At 48.8% G+C, this 25,879-nt stretch overlaps 1 protein-coding gene across 1 annotated transcript in view; it reads right to left on the bottom strand.

The window, feature by feature from the left end:
• The window catches only part of BCAS4 (breast carcinoma amplified sequence 4), a 46,091-nt gene extending 35,556 nt beyond the window's left edge, over positions 1-10,535 (bottom strand). The window contains exon 1 of the mRNA XM_045529262.1: positions 10,245-10,535. Within this exon, the coding sequence (XP_045385218.1) occupies positions 10,245-10,436 (192 nt within the window). The 5' untranslated portion in view covers positions 10,437-10,535. The remainder of the gene's footprint in view (positions 1-10,244) is intronic.
• Between the last annotated feature and the right edge of the window lie 15,344 nt (positions 10,536-25,879).

The following is a 25,879-nucleotide window of genomic DNA, read 5'->3' as shown; positions in this document are numbered from 1 at the left end:
TGATTTGTCAGTGAAGAAGAATGAAGTACCGGCACATGCGACAACACGGATGATCCCTGAAAACACGTCAAGGGAACGCAGCCAGACACAAAAGTCACGTAGTGCAAAGCTCCGTTTACATGAAGCGCCCAGAGGGGCAAAGCCACCAGAAACAGAAAGAGCAGTGGCTGCCTCCGCGCGGCACTGGGGACAAAAGGAGCAACTGCTAACGACTACGGGGTTTCTTGTTTGGGTGATGGAAACGTTCTGGAATCAGATCACGTTGGTGTCTGCACAACATAGCAAATATACTAAAAACCACCGAATTGTACACTTTAAAGTGGTGAAGTTTATGTTTTGTGAATTACATATTCACTTTTTAAACAAACCCTCTCCCCTTCCAGCTCACTCAATAAACACCCGACGGAGGCCCCCAGCCTCCACCCCTCTGACCTCACTGCCACGGCTCACGCTCCGCCAACCGCGCCAGCCTTGCCCGGGGCCTTTGAACCCGCCGTGCCCTGCACTGGGGAGCCTCGTCCCTCACTTCCTTCCAGCCCTGGCTCCATCGTCTCTTCTCAGCCAGGCTTTCCCGGACCCCGTGGCTCCCCCGCTCCCAGGCCTCCTGCCCCGATTTATTTTTCTCTTGAGCATTTATCACCATCTAACATACCATGTATTTTTCTAATCTTGTTTCCTATCATCTTTGCCTACCAGAAGGAAAGCCCTGGAGGGCACAGGGTTTAGTCCTTTTCATTCACCTTTCTAGTCCCAGATCCTGGAACAGTGCCTGGCACACAGTGGGAGCTTGTGTTTCTGAAGATGGCCCTTGCACGGCCTTTAGCAATGACTTTGCCACTCCGCCCACACATGGGTGGGCTCCATTCCTCCCCAACCCAAATGTGGGCCGGCCAGCGACTTGTTTTGGCCAATAGGATGAGGTAGGAGCAAAGCTCTGTGACTTCCAGTCTAGGCCTCAAGAGACCTTGCGGCTTCTGATTCACCCTCTCAGACGCCAGCGGCCGTGTGAAGAAGTCCAGGAAGTTTTGCTGCGGAGGCCACATGTCAAGAGAGGCCCTGGAGATCAGGAGGCCACATCGGGGAGACCAGAGATGCCCCAGCACCAACTGCTGGACGTACGAGCAAGGCCACGCTGGACCTGCCAGTGCAGCCCACCCTCCGGCTGAAGGCAGCCCCTGAGTGAGCCCACGAAATGGCAGCTGTTTCAAGCTGCTAAGGTTGGGGATAGTTTGTTACCCAGCAACAGGGAATCAATGCAGGAAAGAAAGAAGGGAGGGAGGGAAGGAAGAGCAGCAGGGGAGGAGGAGGACATGGTCCCTGGACCAGCTACAGCCTGGGAACAGCAGCCTGGGCTTCTCTTTCGTCTCAACCTTGCTCTTGTGCTGTGTGGTCTCAACTACACCTCCAACCATCTCTGTGCCTCCATTTCCCCATTAAAGTTGGGGGAAAAACAATCCTCAGACTCTCTCTGTCCCATGATGGAAGCTAAGGAGGTTGACAGTGCAACTTCTCTGGGTGACTCCCAGTGAGAGGAAGTCTCCACACAAGAAACGACTGTCATTGGAACCTTTCTAGGGTCTCCAAACTCAAAGGGACACAGAAGCCAGACAGGTCTTGAAGTAGGCTGTACTTAAGGCTGTTCTCTGCAAACTGCTTATTTTCAGTTTCCCACTTTTGATAGAGAGATTTTACTTTTCTCCAACTCTAAGAAAAACAGCAGCAGAAGCAGGATAACAAATGGCAGCTGAGGTTCAGCCTCCAGGACACGGAGACAACAGAGAGGGGTGGGGACTGTGGCAAGCAGGAGAGCCTACACCCCCACTAAAGAGGGTGGCTGCTGCTTGGCCCCCAGCTTGTGCCAGGCAGGAACGTGCCAACCCTGCTTTCATCCAGACAAACAGTGATCCAGATATTTATGCAAATTATCCCAATTTGAAAATGTTCAAAACTAGCCTAATAAATTTAGAAATACTATGACGGGCTGGTATACCTGTAAGCCCAGCACTTTGCGAGGCTGAGGTAGGAGGATTGCCTGAGCCCAGGCATTTGAGACCAGCCTGAGCAACATAGTGAGATCTGTATCTACCAAAAAAAAATTAGCTGGGGTGGTGGCACACAACTGTAGTCCTAGCTACTCAGGAGGCTGAGGCAGGAGGATCGCTTGAGCCCAGGAGTTTGGGGTTGCAGTGAGCTATGATCACACCACTGCACTCCAGCCCCAGTGGCAGAGCAAGACCCTGTCTCAAAAAGAAATAAGTAAAATTAAAAATTAAATTAAAATACTATGATGGCCATATAAGCCTGTCTGTGGCTGAATGTGGCCTTTATGCCTCTGGCCAATCTGTCTTTAAAACACAAACTTATTAAGACAAAAAGTAGATTAGTGGGGGGTTTGGGGATTGGGAGCTACGGGGTGCAGGGTTTCCTTTTGGGATAATGAAAATGTTCTAAAATTGATTGTAGGTGATGGTTGCACAAATCTATGAATGTACTAAAAGCTGTTAAATTGTACACTTTAAATGGGCGAACTGTATGTACATGAATAATATCTCAATAATGCTGTTTAAACACACACACACCCCAAAACACTGAAGAATCTTCCTAGAAACCACAAGGTCCACTCAGCCCAGGCAGAAAAAGCAGCCTGAGTCTCATCTCTGTGCACAGGATGGGAGGGATGAAATGAAGGTTGAAAAGTCCCGGGAGCTGGGGAACAGATCAAGTGATCCTCTGGACAGCCTTGGGTTTGCATTGCAAACCAGGCAGGAGCCGGCAGGCTAGATAATCCACTGCCCAAAGAGGAAACCGGGGGACTCACTCCTCCCAGACCACCAAAGCAGGACAGAGGTCCCATGCTGGTCCCAAAGGGACCCTCGACCTTGAGATTTGAGTGTCCACAAAGGGCTGACCACTCTGCTCTACATGCAGAGTTAGAGCAGAGGTTAGGTTAATGTGCCAACAGTGGCCAATATTTAAAACGCGTGTGTCCTTAGACTCAGTAATTCCCCTCCTAGGTATTTAGCCTACATATTTGCATAAATGCAAAATGATGTCTGTACGGAGGCATTCATTGCAGCACACTTTGTGACAGCAAAAGACTCCACATAACTCAAATGTCCATCAGTAGAGGAATGGTTAGCTCAATTATAATTCAGACAGACAATGAAATTCTAACTGCTAAAAATAGTCAGGCAGCTCTCTGTGCACTCGCATGGAAAGATCTCTGAGATATGTTGAGTGCAAAAAGCATAACGCAGAAGGGGGAGTCAGTGCGAGGTGAGGAAGTACCTGTCCCACCTGCCTGGAAGGGGGACACAGGCAATGAGGAGCAGAGGCCTGAGGAACAGGGTGGGAGGAGGCTCACCCACTACTCCATGGCCACGAGGCCTTTTGGATTTGTAACATGTGTATACATTTTTAATTTTTGAAACGAAACTTTAAAAAACACTACCAGGGTGGGTGTGGTAGCTCACGCCTGTAATCCTAGCACTCTGGGAGACCAAGGCGGGAGGATAGCTTGAGGTCAGGAGTTCTGAGACCAGCCTGAGCAAGAGTGAGACCCTATCTCTAATTTTAAAATGAATAAATAAATAAGTAACAACCAACTCTAATTTACTTTAAAAGAACCACAACGCCAGGGGCAGTGGCTCACACCTATAATCCCAGCACTTTGGGAAGCTGAGGCAGGAGGATCACTTGAGGCCGGGAGTTTGAGACCAGCTGGGCAACATAGTGAAACCCCTTCTCTGCAAAAAATTTAAAAAATTAACTGGGCATGGTGGCATGCACCTGTAGTCCCAGCTACTCAGGAGGCTGAGGCAGGAGGATCGCTTGAGCCCAGGAATTTGAGGCTGCAGTGAGCTATTATGACACCACTGCACTCCAGCCTGGGCAACAGAGTGAGACTCTGTCTCTAAAAAACAAAAAGTGAGAAAGAACCACAAGCCGTATTTCCCACCACAGCTGCAGCAAAGGGATAGATTCAGATCCTAAGACAGCTTAAGAGAACCGGCGGCTCATTCAGACTGTGCCTACAGCAACTGGGTTTTGCAAACCCTAAGTGGAGTCTGTGGTCGGCCCAACATATGTGGGTGCAAAGAGTGAACACTGGACTTCTAGGTCTACACTGGACTTCTGGGCCCACACTTCTGGGCCTAGTGAGTGAAAATTCCTGATCTTCAGCCCAAATGGAGGGCTGAAATTGCCCACTTCCACACACGGCTTAGAACTGTTACTTGTGTGAGTGTGGGTCACCCCCACTGCAAGCCCCCGAGGCTGGGGGCGCCTCTCCTGTACTCTCATCTCCCAGCACTGGGCACGGCGTCTGCACCTAGGACTTGCCCAGTAAATGCCTGCACGATGAATAAGCAAATGATCGTAGCTAATGTTCCCAGACCCCGTATAGAATCCCCTGTGAGAAATGAAGAGACAAGGCATGGGGGGGCCACAGGGCCTGACCTGCACCCAGGCCAGAGGCTCCAGAGCCCACGTCCTCCCACCTGGCAGACTGTCTGACCCAGGCAGGGCGCCAGGGGTTCACACGCCTGTAAGGGATGTTTCTTCAACTGACAGGCACCAGGCAGCAAGCAGGACAGCTGGGGTCTCTGCCCGCACGGGGCCCACGCTGGCAGTGGGGCACTCCTGGACGCTGGAGGCAGATCCCACTTGCATGGACGCGAGCCTGCACCCCTTGCCAGCGCCAGGCCAGAGTGGCGGGCAGCCCCAGCCAGGCCCAGCCCTCGGAATCACCTGGGGGGTGTTTAGAATTCCAGATCCCCAGGCCCGGGTCCCCCCCCAGGGTCCCCCCAATAATTAATGCTCCTCCATCTGCCAAAGCGATTTTCCAACAGACTGGTCACTCCCAGGCCTCAAACCCTGCTGGAGAGGTTTGAGATCCCAATGCCCGGGGTGCACCCACACCAGTTAAATCAGATTGCCCGGGGCGGGGAGCCAGACATCAGCATTTTTTTTAAAGACCCCGAAGTGACGCCCAAGTTTGCAAAGTTTGGGAGCTGCACCCTGTATCGGTGCTCTCAGCCATGGCTATACCCCACCCCTACAGACTGATTTAGTCTGTTTATAGATGCATGAAGATACATATTTTCTGCCTTGTTTTCATGTACAGAAGGTGGCAGCGCGAGTCTCAGCCCGTGCGTTCCCCTCATGAGAGGCACGGCTTATGGGCACCGGGGGTGTCTCCAATCTTTGGGAACCTGTTTGTTTTAAAGCTTCTCGGCACCGCTGAGGGTCAGGCTGCCTGGGGACCCTCACCCGACGCCAGGGTGTACTGTGATTAACAGCTGCCAGAGCCCCGAGGACGGCTCGTGGGGGTAGTAAGGTAGGAGCTGCTTCTGAGAAAGGCTGCCCTCTCCGAGCACTCACCTTGGCCTTGGCTCCCCACACCCCTGAGGTTCTGACACAGGGCGTCCGGCCTCGGCAGCCCTCTCTGGTCTCCCTGCTGCCGCTCCAGGCCCGATATCTTCCAGCGCCGCAGCCCCAAGTCCAAGTCCAAGTCCATAAGTCGGATCCTGTCCTTTATCCATCACCCTAGAACAGAATAAAGCCCATCCCCACGGCCCCCGGGCCCTATAACCCTGCCTCACCCACCATGATCACCGAGGCCCATGCCCTCGGACACCACCCTCATTATCCCCCATGGGCCGTGCACGGGCTGCTGATCTCGCTGAGTCTTCCCATGCCCCCTTCAGGCTCTATCACAGCCCTTAGGTGTCCCCTGCCCAGCATTTGTCCCCAGTGAGTCACTCCATCTGATCGTTAGTAGCCTGTTCACCTCCCTCCCCAACTGCACTGGTCCCTGAGGACAGGCACCAGGTCTGTCTCGCTGGCCTCACCCAATGCCCAGCGCGGTGCCAGGCACAAGCAGGTTGGCCGTAAAGACTTAAGGAAAAAGTCTTTGAACTACATTTTTGAAATAGCAGACGCTGCCCCGGAGCCCCTCCGCAGACTTCTAATCCCGCATCCCAAACCTGAATGCCAAGGGCACCAGCCAGCAGGTTCCCCAGAGGCACGTGGTGCTTGCAGGTTGGACACAATAGAATATTCTTAGTTTCCACAAGGAGACAGCGTCTCTCGTATTTTTCTTGAAACTCAAGGCCATCTTTGGCTAATTTATGTTTTCCTATTTTCGTCCAGGTACATGCCTTGGAGAAAGATTTTCCTTTCCTCTTATTCTGACTATAGAAAAATCAAAAGTTCAAGCTCAAGGATAAATGGTAACTGGCATTAGCTTGAGTACCAAGGAGCAGCAGGCAACAGTGAGGACTGTGGCAAATGGGGCCACACTAGGGACCATGGACCTATTGTCACCAGACTGCCCATTTTGCGTTTTTAGAGAAGGAGTCTCATTTGTTGCCCAGGCTGGCCTCGGCCTCTTGGCCTCAGGAGATCCTCCCACCTCAGCCCCCTGAGTAGCTGGGGATTACTGGGTTAAGCCACCATGCCCGGCTCATTTGTTCCTCCCCTCCCCTCCCCTCCCCTCCCCTCCCCTTCCCTTTTCTTTCCTTCCTTCCTTCCTTCCTTCCTCCCTTCCTTTCTTTCTTTCTTTTTTTTTCAGAGATGGGGTCTTACTCTTGCTCAGGCTAGTCTTGAACTCCTAACCTCAAGTGATCCTCCTGCCTCAGCCTCCCAGAGTGCTAGGATTACAGGCGTGCGCCACCACACCTGGCTCATTTTTTTGAAATAAACAAGAAACTCAGATTTTTCCAAGAAAACTCTCCATTTTCAAAACTCACATGGACTGAACCAATGAGATGAGAGCGCTAGATTCTGCCCTCGGCTACCAGTCTGCACCCCCTGGGCTAATAATCCACATGTGGCTGAAAGTCCCAGGTGCTTCCTCGAACATCAGCCTCTGCTCATTCAAGCAAAGATGCCGGGTGTGGGAAAGTGCTGGCCACCTTTGTTTCCTTCCACTGAGGCCACTAACCCCATCTGTGGGCCAAACCCACCCTGTGTCCCATGTCCCAGCTCAAGAACCAAATGGAACTCTGGAAGAGCCTGGCCAGGAATTCCCCCCTGGGTGGGCATCAGTGCTCAGCCACGTGGGGGCCTCTGAGCTCCCCTCTCTCATAAATCACGGGACCCCAGGGGTACACAGCTCTCTCTCCCTGCCATCACAAAGCTGCTTCCGGAGACCTACCCTGAAACTTCCCCCAAAAGAGGAAGTTCAATCCAGAAACAGAGACAGGAACAACAAAAAAAGCTGGTTGGACAGAAAACCGCAAAGACACTGGAAATAGTAACTCACCTGCCAACCAATCACAAGGTGTGTCCTCCAGTGGCTCCTCAATGCTGGGGAAGCCCGTGCAAAGTCCCGGCAGAGCAGGTGTTCCCTCTCACTGCTTTCCCCTCTACCAGCTGCTCCTCTCTCCATCCCGAGAACCCCCCTCTTCGTCCCCCTAGGGTTTTTGCAAAGACTGTTCCCTCTGCCTGGGATATTTTTCTCCTCCAGCAGCCAACTCCTATTCACACTTCAGGGTTCACCATAAAACGACACTGCCTCAGGGAAGCCGTCCCTGATTGCACCCAGACAATAGCCTTCTGTTCACCCTCCTGGATCTCTGTACTCCCTCTTCCCTGCACTTTCCTCAGTGGTCTCCAGCTTTCTCAGAGAATCCTTTCCTGCCCCTTGTTGTGTGCTCTGAGCATTTATCACAGGTTCCTAAAGATTGGAGACAACCCCAGTGTCCATCCCATTTAGAGGTCTGATTCGTTACGTGTTTATTGCCTGGCAGTGCCATAACGCCAGGAGCCTCGTGTGTCTTACTGCCTGTGGTGTCCCCAGCTCCGGGCAGCATCCAGCACATACAGGGGCTCCAGCTGTTGAATGAAGCCAGCCCCACTTCACTGGGAAACCCAGAACCCCCTAGGCCTGGGACTGGCTGGGCTGAGACTCCTGCTACGCCATTTAAAAGCCAAAAGTGACCTGGAAGCCGGGCTGGTGGGGAAGGATCTGCTGCCTGGGCCTGTTCCCAAGCCAGGCTGTCCTTTTCCAGCTCATTCGCCAACCTGGAAGCAGCTTCAGCTCAAGGATCTGCTGCTGAATTAAGCTTTAAGTAGAAGCTGCATGTGACTCTGTGCTGGTGCAGTTTCTGTTGCTTTTGGTAAATAAACTTCAGCAAGCGCGTTAAGTGGGTTTCCTGCCACGTGGCGCTACCGGGAGTCTGGGCTCTTGAGTATGTCCCTTACCAATAAATATGAGCCAGCCCGAGTCTGAGTTAAAGAGAGCCCTGAGGGAGAAAATGAAATTGACACACACAGTTTCTCTTGAAGACTGTCCTTAATAGAGACAAAATGAAGCCGGGCTTTAGCCACTGGGCACAATGATATCTCGCTGCTAAGAGAAAGGGAGAAAAGGAACGAGAAATACACTCAGGATGCTAAAAACCCGTGAAAAGTAGTAGACAACGTGAATGCCTGTCCCTGTGTTCGTGGGATGCCAGACCAAGGTGCACTTGGGGGTGGAGGCTCCCCCAGGACCCAGCCTGGCAAAAGACAGCAGCTCTGAATCACTTACAAATGGTCCATAAATTACAGTACATCCACACCATGTCATTTATTCTGCGAGAGCCTGTTTGCGGAGCTATAAAAGATATAACACCATCCTAGTCACTGGGTCACTGCCATGATGCAACGATATAATCTATGAACACGGCTCAGCACACAGTATGTGCTCAGGAAATAGGAGCAATTGCTGGAATACCAGGAAGCCTAAGAATGACTCAGACCTACGCTCTCCAGTATGGAAACTGCTAGCCTCGTGTGACTATTGAACACTTAAAAGGTGGCTGGTCCAAATTGAGAGGTGCTGCAAATTCAGTATTAAAAGCTTTATTTTTTAATCTGCTATCCCTCTGTCTGCGCATGGCAGCAGCCAGGGCAAAGGACAATGAAATGAAAAAAAAAAAAAAAAAAAAAAGGAAAAAAAAAAACCCACCAAACCCTGATTTTGAAAACTTAGTACAAAGAAGAGAATGAAAAGTTCATTAATCTTTAAAATAATGATTACATGTTGAAATGATATTTTGGATATATACTGTTATTTTAAATACCTTGAAATGATAATTTCACCTGTTTCTTTTTCATGCGGCTCCTAGAGCACTAAAAAATTACATAGGTGGCCCACATCTGTGGCTCCAGCTACATTTCTATTGGACAGTTCTTACGGATCCATTCTGACATGGAAATATGTCCATGTTATTTTTAAAACAGAGATATAATTCACAAACCCTAAAATGCATCCTTTTAAAGTGTCTGAGTCAGCAGTTTTCAGTATAGTCGCAAAGTTGCGCAGCCATCGCCACTAACTCCTGCACGTTCACGCTAAAAAGCAGCCCCACACCTTCCCATCAGCAGTCGCTACCCGTTTGCTCACGCTATTTTGAGTAAAGAAAAGCAAGTTGCAGGACAGTTATTACGGCATCAAGTAGGGTTTTGTAAAAACTAATATAGACACACAGGTATTTGCATTTGCAAATGCAAGTTTTAAATGTCTAGAATGATTTAACCGAACTGCTAAAGCCGGTTTTCTCCGAGAGCTAGAATTGGGGTGGGAGAGAAAAGAGGGATGCTCATCTCTTACGTTAAATACTTCTGTGCTGCTTCTGTGATTTAAAAAGAGAATGGGTGAATTTCTGTCCTTGAATAAGTCCCGGTGAACTTGGGTAAATAACTTTTTCACGGCACCGTCAACAGACTGCCTTCAGCTGGAAGGTAGAGGGTCTAGTCTTAGAACTACTTTCATTTTATGCTTTTAAAATAGAAAGTGCAGACAGAGGCGTGGTGTTTCCCTCCTAGCTATAGGAGGGACCGCGGCCGCAGCCTGCCTCGCCGCTCCGGCCTCGGGCCCAGCTCGGAGGGGACCGGGCCGAGAGCCGGGCAGGGCCGGGACGGCGGTCGGGCTCCCCCAGGGCCAGCCTGGCAAAGGGCAGCAGCTCCGAGCGCGCCTCGACCCGGCGTCCGGGGACCCGGCGGATGCTGCGGGGCCCGGGTGGGGACAGGAGGCGAGTCTGGGCCCCCGGTGACCGGTGTCGCCCGGAGGAGCGAGCAGGCGCGACCTGCCGCGCACCTCTGGGTAGCGCCAGGCGGCCACCGCTCCGGGAAGGAGGGGGTCCCCGGGCCTCCACCGCAGGGGCTAGAGGATGCTGCGGGGAAGCCCAGCGTCCCGGTGCGGGTTCAGGGCCGCGGACCTCCAGCCCCAAGGCCCCTTCCGCCCCGTCCCCTACCTCGGCCCGGGGCTCGGGGGTCAGGAAGACCGCGAGCTCGCGCGCCCCGTTGCGCACCGGCTCCGGCCCGTCGGCGTCCACGAGCAGCATCAGGAGGGCGGCGGGGTCGGGCTGGCGGAGGGTGCCCGGGAGCCGGTCGCCGCGCCCAGGCCTGGGAGCCCCGCCCCCGGCCCGTCGCACGCCCGGCTGCATGCCCCGCGGCCCGCCTGGCGGAGGCGGGGCAGGTGCACGCCCGGCGGTCGCGGCGCGGGGCTCCCGGAGTGCGGGCCGAGCGTGCAGCGCCACCCGGTGGCGAGCGGCGCGCGCTGCAGCCGCCCCCGCACCGCCTGGTCCGCCCGTGGCGGGCACGCTGGCTTGCAGATCGCCGTCACCTGGGCTCTTTTAAAACTTCCCGAGCCCGGGACACGCGCAGTCTCTGGGGTGGGGCCTGGGCATCGGGAGCTTTTGAAGCTTTCCAGGTGGTTCCAACCAAGTTTGAGAACCATCAACTTAATTTGAGACTCATCGGGGTAAACCACCGCTTTCCACCGGAATCCGATGGCGCGCTGGTTCCCAGCACCGGCTGCGCAATCGAATCCCCGGGGGAGTTTTTAAAAGCCCCGAAACCAGGCCTCACACCTGCTGCTTAAGTCAGAACCCCTGGGGGTGGGGCTTGAGCATCCGTCGTTTTTAGAGCTCCCCGGGTGTTTTCAAAGGGCATCCAGGATAGAGAGCCGCTATCCTAGGGGGGTCCTTGCACTTAGAGCCCAAAGCCCCCGCCCCCCAGGCCCATCCTACTCGAGCATCTATTTTGCGCCAGAGAGTCTTGAAAATTAGAGAAGCCGGGGTGCAGCGGTTCTCCTCTTCCTCCTGGGGAAGGCTTTTATAAAACTCCCTCAGGGAATTCGCCAGTGCACTAAATTTGACAATTGCCGTCCCCCCCGTCCCCGCCCCTCGCGGTCCTCGGAGGCTTGACTGGACTCCTTAGAAGGGCCGGGGCTGAAGCGGGGGGAGGGGGCAGAGGGGGTACCCCCACAGCCGTGCTAATGAGGAAAGCACTGAAAGGAGTCTAGAGTTTTGATTTTTCGTTTTTATGACTTTAAACATTAATTTTTTTTTAAATGGGCTGGTTTGGGGATTGCAAATATTATAAATATACGAGATGCCCCACACCCTCCTCCTGTTAGATTCGAACCCCCAAGCAGGGGGTCCAAACACATAGTTTATCTGCCTTTTGGGTGATTCATCAATGTACAATTCCCACTAGCAAATCTGCCCACTGCTAATTTCTCCGTTCCCAGATATTCAGGCCTTCAGGCCAAGTCATCATCTGGGAAATTCTTGGCAAAGACTTGGGCCTCAGGTGCTTGGAAAAAAGGTTTTATAGGAATTTCCTGCACCCACACTTGGTCATCATGATTTTCCCGATGCTACGAACCTTCCACGCATCACACACCCACCCAGGAAGCAACCTCAGACCCTCACCCCTGCCGCTGGCGGGGGGCCTCCCCCAGGGAAGCCCAGACTGGCCTCAGATTGCCCAAGCAGACTTGCGCACAACAAATTCCCCTGGAGGATACATCTCAAAAGCATAATGGCTAAGGGAAAAAAGATGAGTTGCAGAAGGCTCCGTAGGGCACTCTGCCATTAACACACAGTTTCTAAAACATGCAAAACCGCACTATATATTGTTTATGGATACAGACAGATGGAGTAGAAGTGCAAAGCTGTGCACGGGAGCAATGCCCCCACATTCCGGAACCTGGCTACTGGGGAGGGGGGAATGACATGGAAGAGGGGTAGGAGAAGGATTTCCACATTTGTAATGCTTTATTTCTTCAGCTGATGCTTGTTATAATATTTAAATTTTTTGAATACCCAAAATGACTCATTAAAAAACAAAAAGCCTGGGATATTAACTAAAAGTGTTCATTGCCCAAATCCCCTTCGAGGGGAGGGGATCTAGGGAAGGGGTCCCTGCATTCTCCATAAGCATCTCAGCGATTCATGCACACCCCGGGCCAAGTGAGCTAGCCAACCATCATTTTGTTTCTAGACTTTTTTTCCTAAATGTGTGATTGTGCCTTAAAAACATTTGGCTAAAAATACAGATGCCCCGAGCCCTACCCCAAACGTTCCGAATCGGGATCCTTGGGAAGAGCAGGGCTGGGCATCTGCATTTGAACAAGGCCTGTGGTTGACTCCCATGCACACCCAGGTCTGAGAATAGCCCCTATCCCCGGCTCTGCCTCGCCACTGGCATTAGCCAGGGACCCCCGTGGGAGGCCAAATAAATGGTTTTAAACAAAGAGGACTGAATTTTTAAAAATCTCCCCCCAGCCTCTCAGGGGTGCTTGTCTCCTGCCCCAGGGCCCTGCCCTCAGTGGTCCTGCGCTAGGTCGGCAGCCCTCGGGGAGGCCCCGGGCCAGGCAGCCAGCCTGAGGCCTGGAATGCAGCCCGCCCAGGCCGCACCCTGCCCAAACCAGTTTGAACCAGCTCAGGGATGGAGGCGTGGCGCGTTCCCACGAGCTCCCTCTGGCGCCCAAGCCGGGCTCGGAGCTGCTGCCGCTGCGTCCTGCTCTGGAGGCCTCCCCCGGGTGCAGGCAGTGGCTGCGTCCCAGGCTTGGGGGTGCCCGAGGCCACAGGCCAGGGAGGCCCCAGGAGCTGTGCCCCCAGCTGGGCCCCAGGTCACACGCCCTTCCCCCCCTCCCCCGCGCACCTTATCTGCTTCACCTCTGGCCGCAGCCTCCTTGCCTGGCCTTGTATTTTCAAAGTCAGTTCTCCCCGCTCAGGCCTCAGGCACACAAGGTTCTAGACTAGCGACAGTTCCCAAACTTAGCTGCATATTGCGAACTCCTGGGAAACTTCCAGAAAATACCAATGCCCAGACCCCACCCCAGAGATGGTGACTTAATAGGTCTGGAGTGTGGCCTCGGCTTTGAGAGTTTTAAAGGATCCTCCGAGTGATTGTTCCAGCGCTGGCTTAATCCTGTGGGCCTGGGAGATGGTACAGCCGCGGTTGCTAGGTCCCCTGGTCTCTGCGACTGTACTCGTTGCTAACGTGTCCCAAGTGCTTACGATGTGCCAGGCACCGTTCCAAGCTCTTTTCACAGATGACCTCATTGACTCTCCATCACACCCTTCGTGGTAGGTAGGCAGGCCCTGCTATGATCCCCATTTTACAGAAGAAACTGAGGCCAGGAGAGGTTACGTCACCCACCCAGGATCCTAAGTGGTGAATGGGAGAGGCAGGATTTGAGCTCAGACACTCTGATTCCAGAACCCAAGTTCCTACCTGCCACGTGTCCCACACTGCCTCCTGCAAGGTGACCCTGCCCTGGGATCCTGTCACAGGCTTCCCTGGTCCAAGCCTACTGGGAAAGCCACCGGGGTTGGGCCTGCCCCTGCCACCCTACCTGTTCCATTGCCTTCCTAAAATGCGTGCCAGTCATCTCCCTTCTTGTTCATGATTCTTCTGTAGCTCCCCGGTGCCCACCAGGCGAAGTTCAGAGACCACAGCCCTGGCCCTACCGTAAGTCACAAATGGAAGCCCGAGAGGCAGGGCTGGACCAGAGAGGGGCAGGTGGGGCACTCAGAGCACAAAATGTCACACAGCGTCAGGGGTGTTTGCTGCCCAGGGTCCACACCCGAGAGTGGGGTCTCCTTCCCTGCCCTGTAACCCGTAGGCGGGTTTGGTTTGGATGCTGCAGTGTTAAAATTCATGTACCTTTTAATATGGCAGCCTTTTATAGTTCACATACACATCCAGGTGTGTGGCTTCTGAAAAGAAAGGACGGATCTGGAAGCCATGGGCCTGCATTGCGGCAAGGCAATAGATGGCCAGTTAAGGAGCTGCCCAAGTTTGCCACAGACTTCCCCACCCGGCCCCAGTCTCTCCCTGGCATGTTGGCCCCTAAGGGTGTCTGGGTTTGTGACTCTGGGTCCCCTGAATGTGCCCACATCTGCTGGCCACGTCTACACGCAGCTTTTCCTATCTGGAATTTCCTAGGCTACCCACTTAGCCGACCACGCCGTCCCACCCTCTACCTGGCCTTCGAAGCCCCTCTTCAGAAGCCCTTTTCCTGGCCCCCAAACAGACATGCCCTTTAAGCTGGGCCTCTGGCGCTGTCTTCCTTCTGCTCCCTTGTTAAGTTCACCACCAGACAGAAAGTTCCAGAGTCCAGCAGGCTGCCTTGGCACATTAATAAACGTGTATATCTCAATAAACATGTGTATCTGAAATGTGAAATTGCTGTCCTGCTTAGTGTCTGTTCTCTGCTCCCCGCTCCCAGCAAAATAATTTCAGATACAACCCCTCTTTACAGAAGCACAGCGAAAAACCAGGTTTTAAAAAACATCTTTACGTACCACTTTGAGATTCTCACTCTACAGAAACAAGAAACAGCAATGGCAGCTGCCCGTCCTCTCCCAGTAACAGGCAAAGCTTCTAATTCTCGGAGGTCATGTGATCGGTTTCTCTCTATTCCTTTCCTTTCCACAACAGACCCACACGAAGGGTCTTGCAGCGTTGGAGGCCAGAGGCCAAAGGTCAAGCTTCAGAGTGTTCCTAAGTGTCAACGTGTAGGTTCACAGCAGAGCTTCCCTGGTCTTGAGAAGCAAGAAGAGGGTCATTCTTGGGGTTGGAGGAAAGAGGAATTTTTTCCCTTCCAGCTACGGAAATTGTGCCCCTGCATTTTTTCTCTGCCTCTATCTAAATAGTAAGTGGGTAGAAAATACTGCCCAGTGCCAGGAGGTCAGAAGTGACCTGAGACGGGAGCTTCCTTGCTTTCTGTGAATTCTCTCTCACTGCTCTCGGTCACCCCGGAGGGTGGCAGGGCCACCACCCTTATCCACAACCACCGGGGCCAGGCGTGTCTCCGAGTGGGAATTCTGGCGTGAGAACACCAGGCAGTGCACTGACTACCTGTCAGGTAAGGGCTCCGGGCCGCTGGGGCAGCACACTCTTACCAGGTAATCATGTGTCTCGGCAAAACGTGCGAATATTCACCCAAAATGAGCTACGTAGAGGCCTCAGATAACCTCCTATCAGTTCAGCTCCATGAATTTCTGCTGAACTGATGGGGAAGAAAGCTAATGGTTTTGGCATTTCCTGGATTTCAAAATTACAAACAAGGGATTGTAGACTTGTTTTCCAACCCCACAGCGGGAGAAACCGAGGCTCGGGAAGACTGAGTGGGGGGCCCTGGCAGACACAGGCCGCTGATCCGTGGAGAAGCTAAACTTTGAGCCCAGGGCTCTTTGTATTATAGCACATTGAAATGGATGAGAACATGCTGGAAAATTGTTACATACCCTAGTAAAACCAGTATTCTTTAAACTATTAGCAGCCATTTGAATATATTTGTTTTCTTGTTTCAGGAACTTGTGTTTCTGTCCATTAAGATTCAAAGGACCTTTTCTGTCTTTGGAACGCAAGGCGTGGCATTGTGTGCACAGTAGGTACTTCATACATGAGACACTGCAATCGTGTCAGTCACAGACAATGAGCTGCCTGTAACAATGGCCAAAAGCAAACACAACAAAATGTGGCCAGAAAATATTTTTAAATGCATTGACCTCAATGAGGAAGTGAGAAGACTTACTTTCAGCAGTTCACATGACAAACACGGAGATTTTTTAAATTGACTCTGAGTTCAGTTTAAGGCAGTGAAATAACACACCTGCTAAAAAGGATATGGGGATGAAGATGTTGACTTTAAAAATACAGAATGTGACACGAAGAGCTAAAAGGGAATGTCCTCTGGTTCTGGGGTAGCCCTGCGGGGTGCAGAGGGTAGCTTCAGGAGGGAGCTTTGCCTGGCGGCTGACTGCAGGGGCTCTAGGCCCAAACTGTGTGGGCTCAATTTCTGGCTCCCTCCCTACAAGCTGTGTGATCTTGGAGGAATTACTTAACTGCTCTGTGCCTGAGCTTCCTTATCAGTAAAACGGCATAATACAACTCATGATGTTGCTGCAAAGGCTCATTGAGATCATCTATGTATGCCCCTTCAAACAGTGTCTGGCAGAGAGTAAGCACTCAATAAATACTACATTTTAAGTGGAATATTGACAAACGGGGGTGTTTTCAAGAAAGGTGAAGAAGCTGGCCAGATAAATAATAGAACAGGTGAAACTGCCAGGCAAGACATTTGTCACCACGTATGCATTCAGCACGTGTCTGTTGAGACAGACTTAATATGAAGTCACGTCGTGTGATGCCAGTTTGAAGGAGCTGGAGCTGTTTTGCCTGGACAAAGCTTGGATTATCTGAAGGAAGATCACGAGGAAGAAAGACTCAGTGAATTCTATGGGGTTTCAAAGGAAAGAATGCCAACTAAGCCAGGGAGACAAAAGCCACAGAAATGGCACCTGCGTGGCTCCGGAACGCCACTCAGACAACCTGTGAATGGCGCCGCCTGGTGGTGGGCGACACAGGAATCCAGGGAGGTGGATTCCAAAATGCCCCCGAGACTCCTGCCCCCTGGTGGACATTCCGTGCATAACGCCCTCCCCTCCAGTGGGGGCTGGCCCCGGGCATGCGGTGGAATGTCACTCCTGAGGTTAGGTTACTGATTAGTTGACTTTGAGTTAATCAAAAAGGAGATTATCCTGGGTATGTCTGACCTAATCAGGCAAACCCTTAAAAGAGGGGTTAGAGGTCAGAGACGGGAAAGTCAGAAATGGAAGAAGTCAGAGACTGGCTCCTGCAGGCCTGGAACAAAGCAAGCGGCCACGCTGTGACCCTCCTGTGGGGGCCACACGGCCGGGAGCTGCAGATGCCTCCAGGAGCCGAGGGCCTCAGACCAACCACTGCAGGAGTGAATGTTTCCAACTACCCGCATGCACTTACCAGAGGCCCCAAGGCTCAGACAGCCGCAGCCGGCACCTTGATAATAGCTTGTGCCACCCTGAGCCAAGGGCCCAGGTAACCCGTTCCCAGACTCCCGATCAAGGACACTGAGATTACAGACGTGTGTTGTTCTGATCCTCTAAACCCGTGGTAATTAGTCAGGCAGCAAGAGAAAACAAAGACAGAGGTGCTGCCAAAGGCAAGCAGACTTCACCTGGAAACGAGAGGGAAAGTTGTCTACAGGTGAGACGCACATGAGTGGGCCGGTAGGCTCTCCACGGATGTGAGTCTCAAGCAGAGTGAGATGCCACCTCCCAGACTGTCCCTGACACGAGGGGGTGGCATGGATGGGGTTTGTGCTTGCGCAGAATGTTAGCATGGGGTAGTGTAGACAGGATGTGTACGTTGGGTAAAAGGCGAAGCTCTGGATCTGTGCTTCCCAGAACTGAATACCAGGTGAATGACCAGTCACCTGGCGGTGTTGTCAAAATGCACATTCTGATCAGGCAGGATTGTTCACCTCGCTGAAGAGTGCTATGCTTCAAGAGATGTAAATTATAGGCCAGTACAATTTCTGATGGTCTTGGAAAGATTTTTCTTTTACACGTATTTTCTTTCACGGATATAGGGTAGAGTGGGACGTCAAGTCCACGAGACTATTAGTTCCAGGAAGGCAGGAACTGCGCTTGTCTTGGTCACTGCTGTGTTCCCACCATCTCGCAAAGAGTAGGCAGTTGACATATTTGGAACGAGTGAAGTTTGTGAATCATTTTTAACAGATATTGAGATATCTGTTAAAGATATTTGTGTGATAAATTCACATACTATGCAATTCACCTCTGTAAAGTGTGCAGTTCAATGGTCTATTCAGTATATTCGCAGAGCTGTGCAGCCATCACCACAATCAATTTTAGAACATTTTCATCACCCAGGAAAAAAAGAAACCCACACTCCTTAGCTGTCACTCCCCCAGCCTCCCATTCCCTTGCATCCCCAAGGCAACCACTTCCATCTCCATGGATTTGCCTATTCTGGACATTTCATATAAATGGAATCATACACTGCACGGTCTTTCGTGTCTGGCTTCTTTCACTTAGCATAATGTTTTCAAGGTTCATCCATGGTGCAGCACGTGTCAACGCTTCATTCTCTTTTATGGCTGAATAATATTCCATTGGATGGATGGACTGCACTTCGCTCATTCACTCCACAGCTGATGGCACTTGGGTTGGTCCTTAGTGGCCCACGGTGACTAGCAATCAGTAGACTGTTTTGTGTTAACATTTGTTTTTATTCTCACTATTCATTTACCTGATGGTTTTTGCTACTCTTCAAAAAGTCAACATACCAAAATGACTTTTAAAAACAGCTTTTCACACACCAACTTACTAAAGGTTTAAAAAGGATGTTGTCTACTGTGAGCCACAGTATGAAGAAGTGCTCTGACCACCGAGCAGAGGATAAACTCACAACTAGCTTACGAGAGGGAAACTGATATATGTCTTGAAAACTTAAGAATTTTGCACAGCCCTACATCCAGAATTCCCAATTCTAAGAACTTTCCTAAGAAAATCATCAGGGTTGTATGCACATATTTGCAGAGTTAAAATACCGAAAAATTAGAAACAGCTTAAATGTCGAACGGTGGGAGAACTGATAAAATAAATGAGGGAACTACTTTCACATATAGACCTCAGGTAGCCATAAAAGAGGAGTTGTAGGTAAATATTCATTGAATTGATGAAATGTTCACAATATATTAAATGAAAGAATCAAGTTACATGACTATAAAGTCTGATCTAATTTTTATAAAAAGAGAATTTTTTTTTTTTTTGGTGACGGGGTCTCACTCTGTCACCCATGCTGAAGTACAATGGTGAGATGATAGCTCACTGCAGCTCCAAACTCCTAGACTCAAGGGATCCTCCTGCCTCAGCCTCCTGAATAGCTAGGCTATAGGCATGCATCACAGCACCCAGCTAATTTTTTTATTTTTTGTAGAGATGAAGTCTCGCTATGTTGCCCAGGCTGGTCTCGAACTCCTGGCCTCAAGTGATCCTCTCGGCTCAGCCTCCCAAAGTGCTGGGATTACAGGTGTGAGTCACTAAACCAGCCTTAAAAAAAGAAAATGCTATGTATACGTACAACGAAATGCTAACAGTAGCTATTTCCAAATAAATAAAACTGTCCTCTGATGAAAATGCATATCCTTAAATGCCTACATGAATAAATAAGAAAGAACATAAAGTATGAAACTTAAGATGTTCGTTAGCAGTTCCTGGGCCAAATGTGTTGTTATGTTGGGAGTTGTCCCTGCTGCTTTATGACCCATTTGGAACTCGAATAAGAAAATCATTCGAATTTGCTTTTTGTCTGACATCATTTCCATAGTCAAAAATAAATATAAAATAAGCAGCAAGTAATAAGTCACTAGCAAAAAACATGAAGCAAGAAATGCGCATTAAAATGATGTACAACATAACCACATTTATGTAAGAATGTATTCCAATAGCAAATGGCATATTTCAACAATGCTAAAACCACAATTACTTTTGCACCAACCTAACAAATGTTTATGCCCCTCCAAAATTCATGTGTTGAAGCCGTAACCATCATTCAGGCTGTATTTGGAGATGGGAACTCTAAGGAAGTCATTAAGATTAAGTGAGGTGATAAGGGTGGGGCCCCAATCAGATAGGATTAGTGTCTCTCTCTTTCACTCTGTGCAGGCACAGAGAGACCTCGGAGGATGTAGACAGAAGGCCGCTGTCTGCAAGCCAACGAGAAAGGCCTCCCCAGAAGCCAACGATGCTGGCACCTTGATCTCGGACTTCCAACCTCCAGGACTGTGATAAAATAAACTCCTGTTGTGCCAGCCACCCAGTCTGTGGTATTTTCTAGTGGTAGCCAGAGCAGATGAGTTCATGCACGAGTGCTCCTTTCTTAGTTTTGACAAGCATGCTGTGGTTATGTGAGATGCTAACGTGAGAGGAAGCCGGGTGAAGCTGTACTATCAGTGCAACTTTCCCGTAAATCTAAAATAATTCCAAAATTAAAAGTTTACATTTAAAAAAAGGAATGGAAAAAAATGAATGGAGAAAAGTTTTATATACCGATATGGAAAGATGACCAACATATATTAAATGAGAAAAGCAAAGGGTCAAATGTTGCTATTTTTATATAACAAGAAGGGAAGGAATAATATATGTTAATACTGTCTCATTTATAGTAAAGAAAAATATGTGGAGAGATAAACAAGAAACCAATTATAACTGTTACCTGCTGGAAGGGAATGAGACCTGAGTACATTGGGGACAAAAGCAGGAGAAATTGTTTTCACCGTGTACTTTTGAAAACTTCTTTTGTTGTTTGAGCCATGTGGATTTATTAACCATTCAAATAACTACTTTTGTAAAAAAATAGCATTTGGGAGGGAAGGGAGGGTTTGCTCTATAGCTACTAAAATATATTACAAAGCTAACAATAATCCAAACAGGACGAAATGGGCCCAAAGTAGACAAAGAGATCAACACATCAGAATGATTTTGACCAAAACAAACCCAAGAACATCGAAGAATTTATTAAATGATAATATCAAGGTGAAATTTCAATTCCTTAAGAAAGTAGTGCCTTATTGAATACACTGTGTTAGAACAATTAACGGAATGTTTTAAAAAATGAAAAGACCTCTTACTTCCACCTCATGGCCAAGTAATTTTCAGATGGATTAAATATTGAAATGTAAAAAAATCATAAAAGTACAGTATTAGGATAAAATCTGGGTAAATATTTATATAATTTTGAGAGGGGAAAACTATGAAAAGAATTTAAATGATTTTAATACATAAAATTTAAAATCCTAGGTAAATATATATAAAATAAATTTCTAAACAATAAATACAAAAGCCAATGATAAGCATAATAAGAGGCAAATGACTAATTAGGAAAACAATTATAGCCTAAAGCTTGGCATCTTTAATATGTAAAGCAGTTCTACCTAGCAAGAAAAGATCTGCTAGGTGCGGTGGGCTAAAGCCTGTAATTTCAGCACTTTGGGAGACCGAAGCAGGAGGATTGCTTGAGCCCAAGAGTTCTTGACCAGCCTGGGCAACATAATGAGACCCCCATCTCTACAAAAAATTTTAAAAATCACCCGAGCGTGGTGTGTGGCTATAGTCTCAGCTGGATGGCCTGCACCCAGGAGTTTGAGGCTGCAGTGAGCTATGATCCTGCCACTGCACTCTGGCCTGGGCAAGAGCGAGTCCCTGTCTCTAAAAAGAAAAGAAAAAAAGAAAAGATTGACACCTCAATTTTTAAAATGTTGTATAAAGGACCCAAATAGAAAAGGCAATAAAAGAAGAAATACAAATACACAATTAAAAAAAAATACCTTTGAATTAATAATCAAAGATATGCAAAGTAAAATAAAAATGAGATGCTTTTTTTCCCCCTACGAAATACAAATAATAAATCCGGTGTTTTTGAGGCAAAAAAGACACACATACCATTGGTAAGCATGTAAATTAGAACAACCTTTCTGGAAGGAAGTTGGATATATTCATGAACCACCTCCACTTTTTCCAAAAAATGTGTCTGTTTTGACCTAAGGATTCCTCTTCTAGGAATTTAGCCTAAGGAAATAATTGGACAAAGAACAAAAAGATATATTTACAAAGTTGTTCACCACAGCACTGTTTATAATAGTGAATAAATGGAAACAGTTCATAATAAGGAACTGGTTTGACAAAGTGATGGTGCATCTATACAGTGAAACTTGATGACACCATTATAAATGATGCATAGCTGTACTGACAGAGAAAGGATATTCACAATATATAGTCTTCTATAGAAAGCAAACTGCAGAATAATTTATATGTATGATACGATCCTATTTTGCCAAGATACACATTTGATGTGCACGTATACTGAAAAACTTGAGTGGTTATCTCTGAATAGTGATTTTTTTGGGGGGGTGACTTTTCTTTTTTCCATATTTTTTTTCCTAAAATTTCTCCTGAAATCACAAATTACTTCTGTGGGCACACAGCTTCCTTAACTAGTTTACTCTTCATATGCAACATTTATATTAATATATACAAATATGCATTTTTTTCCTTCCCAGATATGTCTCTGAAGCTCTCAGTAAACTCTAAGGCTCACATGTGAATACAAAAAAATCTGCCGACAACTTTTATTTTTGTTGCCTGTTAACGAAAACAACATCTAGGAATGAGTACATCATCAAGAAAAAGGTAAAAACAATTAGCCTTAGGAAGAAAAGAGTAAAAATAAGCACAATGTCAATTTGCCAAGGAGACGCAGTGGCTCGAAGTTCTGAGAACTCCTAATTGAGAGCAAACCACTGGGCTGGAAATGAGCGTCACTCAGGAATAAATTATGTATGGCGCCTGTTAAATATTTTATCCACCTTTAACCATTATTTGTCTTCGCCTCGCTAAAAGAGGAAAGAAAAAGAAAACACCCGCATCCTAAGCATTATCAGTCATCTTTCCTCTACCGTAAAACAGCCACCAATATTCTACACACGCTCTTCGGAAGGGGAAAAGCTCTACCTGTGATTGAAATAAGAGACCAACATGGCAGAGCACACTTCCAGTTCAGCCCTTGATGAAGGCTGTCAAGGTGGCTTCACCTTCCGCATCAAGCCTGTCAGCCTTCAAAATCAGTTTGCTGTACCGAACACGCTGTTTGCAAAACCGCATGCATGGCTTCTTGGTGACGCCCAGGCCAACGGGGTCTGTGTTCCCCTGGTATCCATGCAGCAAGTGCGAAAGGACAGTAAGGGTATGTGAGGCGTTGTCAAGGGCTGATGTCGCCCATTCAGCCTCTGGCCATTTGGCCAGCTTCCCGGCCACTCTGCCTGCTCTCCTGGCGCATTTCCCTTTACCTTTTATTTTCTCCCTCTCCGCTGGCTCTGTCTGCTCCACTGTTGGAGACACATGCCAGCCCCACTGGGCACGGGCCCTGTGAACATGAGCCAAGGGGGTGGAGGAAGGACATCGAGACCAGCTCACCAGAAGAACCCTCAGGTGTCACAACCGAATTGCAAAGGGTTTCTGTTGCCTTCCTCGGAGACTGAAAAATTATGTAGTCATTGGCCATTTTTTGGTGAGATTTGTTTGGAATCACTTTTCAGGTATTGTCTGACATGTGTGTGTGTGTGTGTGTGTGTGTGTACCAGCAGTTTAATTTCACATCTGGGGGGATCAGATGTGTGCGTGCATGTCTTTGCGTTTGTGTGTGTGTCATTGCACACACCCAGTTTAAAATCAACGAGTCAAAAGTTGTGTGGATGTGTATTTTTAAGTCAAGCAGCTTTTTCCACATTTTCCTGGTTTACCAGATAAGCTTCAAACAAACGGAATCAACATTCTTTACAAGTTACCCAGTGTGGATTGCTGTGAGCATGACTGATCTGAGATTCTTTCTGATTCCAGTGACTCCAGGGCTAGTCACTGGTCCACCTGGGAAGCGGCACCGCTGGGCGCTGCTGTACTCACAGTCGTCACCACTGGCATCTTTGGCAGGCCCACATTCCAAAGCTCTCCTTCAAGCCCTCCTCTCCCCGGCAGGTACTTACCAAGTTAATGATTTAGTTTCTGAGTCACCAAGCACACACATTTTTGCCTCAGTCATTTTGGGCACATACCTGAGACACTGGCTGAAGGCCTCTGGGGATGCTGGAGAAAACCTGATACGCAACTTACTACCTACCTTAGATTGAAGGCTGTCGCGTGCCGGCAAAGACAGCCTGGGAACCAGACTCTTAGGGACTATAAGAACTGCACTGGGTTCAAGTTGAGCGTAACCCGCTCCGGGTCTCAGACAGAACAATGACATGAATGCTGTTTCCTGGCAGTTCTGAGGTTTGCTAAGAGACTGAAGGAAGAGGAAGGCTGGGCTGATACCACCTGGGGGTTGTCCTGTTAGTCAAATTCTAGCCTTTCTTGTCCTTTCTTTTGGCAGAGAACCCAGCACGAAAACCCAGCCTGGAGTTTTTGTACGCTTACCTTCAGAGCACCTGTACTGATTAGAGTGGAGAGTTATTGTGTTCAATCAAAACTGCAATTCTGATGTCCAGGACGAGGGGCCCTTTGCACAGAAGGCTGGAGACTGAGGCTTACTTTACCAAGTGACTGAAGAGTACACTATGCACAAGAGGAGTAGATGAAGGTTTTTCATACAGCTTTGTGAATTTTAGAAGAAATTAATAAGCCATGCTCATGAAAGCAGTTTTACTAAGAGCTAAGGAGAGATACAGAAGAGAGAGCTGGATTTCAGAACTTCTCAAACTGTAATGTGCACATAAACCATGTGGTTAAAATGCAGATGGCTGGGCCCCACCAGCGGACATTCAGATTCAGTAAAACAGGTGGGACCTGGGCATCTGCATTGCCAGGTGGTGCCAATGCTGCAGGCCAGGAACCACACTGTTGGGTCGCAGTGAGCTAGAAGAGGCGTCTATATGTCACCGCCTTGAGCCAACTGCAGAATCCCTTTGGGTCCCAGTCATCTCCCTGAAAAACAAACAGAACAGCTGACATTCATGAGTGCTTATTAAGCCTCGGGCACTGTCTTAAGCCCTTCACACATATTAACTCATGTAATCCTCACTGCAACGCTTTGAGGAAATTGTCTAACAGCAGAGGGAATGGAGCCATGGGTAGCTCATGGTTCCTTAGCGTTCTGAGACCCAGGTGGCAAAATGGCAGCCTGCGGGCCAGCCCACTGATGGGTCTGTTCTGTCTGCCCTATGTATTGTTTCAAAACTCAAGACATTTCATATGAAATTCTGGATTTCTGGCATCTTCTGAAAAGTCTGCAGAGCTGACAACACTAGGCCCACATCCCCAAGCAGCACCCATGGAATGCAGTAGACCCTGCCTCCTGGGGGGCGGGGGAGTGCCTCCTGCTCACCAGCCCACCCAGCCGCCCCACTCTGGCCCTTTGGGCATTTGAATTTGCAACTCCTCCTCTAAGCCCATGGCGCTCTCATTTCTGTGTTTTGAAAGTAGTAACATTTGAACTTCCTGCCATTTCAGATTGAAGTTTGTATTGTATTTATATATTCTTTACATATTCAGTTTGTGTCAGATTTATTTGATTGATTGATTGGCAGAGTCTTGCTCTGTCGCCCTGGGTAGAGTGCAGTGGCGTCATACCTCACTGCAACCTCAAACTCCTGGGCGTAATCGATCCTCCCACATCAGCCTCCCAGGTAGGTGGGACTACAGACATGAGCCAGCTTCAGATTTATTTTAAATAGAATCAAAATAAGCAATAATACCGGAAAACACAACTCCTAATGTAGTCATTTTCATGAGTTTTAAACTTTCCCTTTCAATATAGAACACTGCCTCTGGGCCCAAATTTCACTATCCAAAGAATTCCAAGGCCAGAGCCTCCCAATTAACACTCTGAAAAATATGACCATTGACCAGGTCCACCGTTCACGGATTTAGGTATCATTTGAGTGTTTTCCTCTTATTCAGGTCAGTGCCAGAGAAAATCACCACTGGGTTCAGAAGGGTAGTTAAGCAGAGAGCACTCAAGAATTGGGATTATAATGAACTAAATAAGGGCATTCAATTTTCTCTATATTCTATTACACAGAGAATACTGCTTTTAAGATAAACTTCATTCCCCAAAAAGAGCTTTTATAAATGGAAAAACACCTAAATGCAGCTTATAAATAAAACTCCACTGAATTTTAATTTATTAAATACACATCAAGTGTTGTAAAGCAACCAGATACACACATTAGCTTTTAAAATATTATCTATCT

This window comes from Lemur catta, chromosome 17 (assembly GCF_020740605.2).
Source record: "Lemur catta isolate mLemCat1 chromosome 17, mLemCat1.pri, whole genome shotgun sequence".
Lineage (NCBI taxonomy): Eukaryota > Metazoa > Chordata > Mammalia > Primates > Lemuridae > Lemur > Lemur catta.
This window is presented reverse-complemented; position numbering and strand designations above follow the sequence as displayed.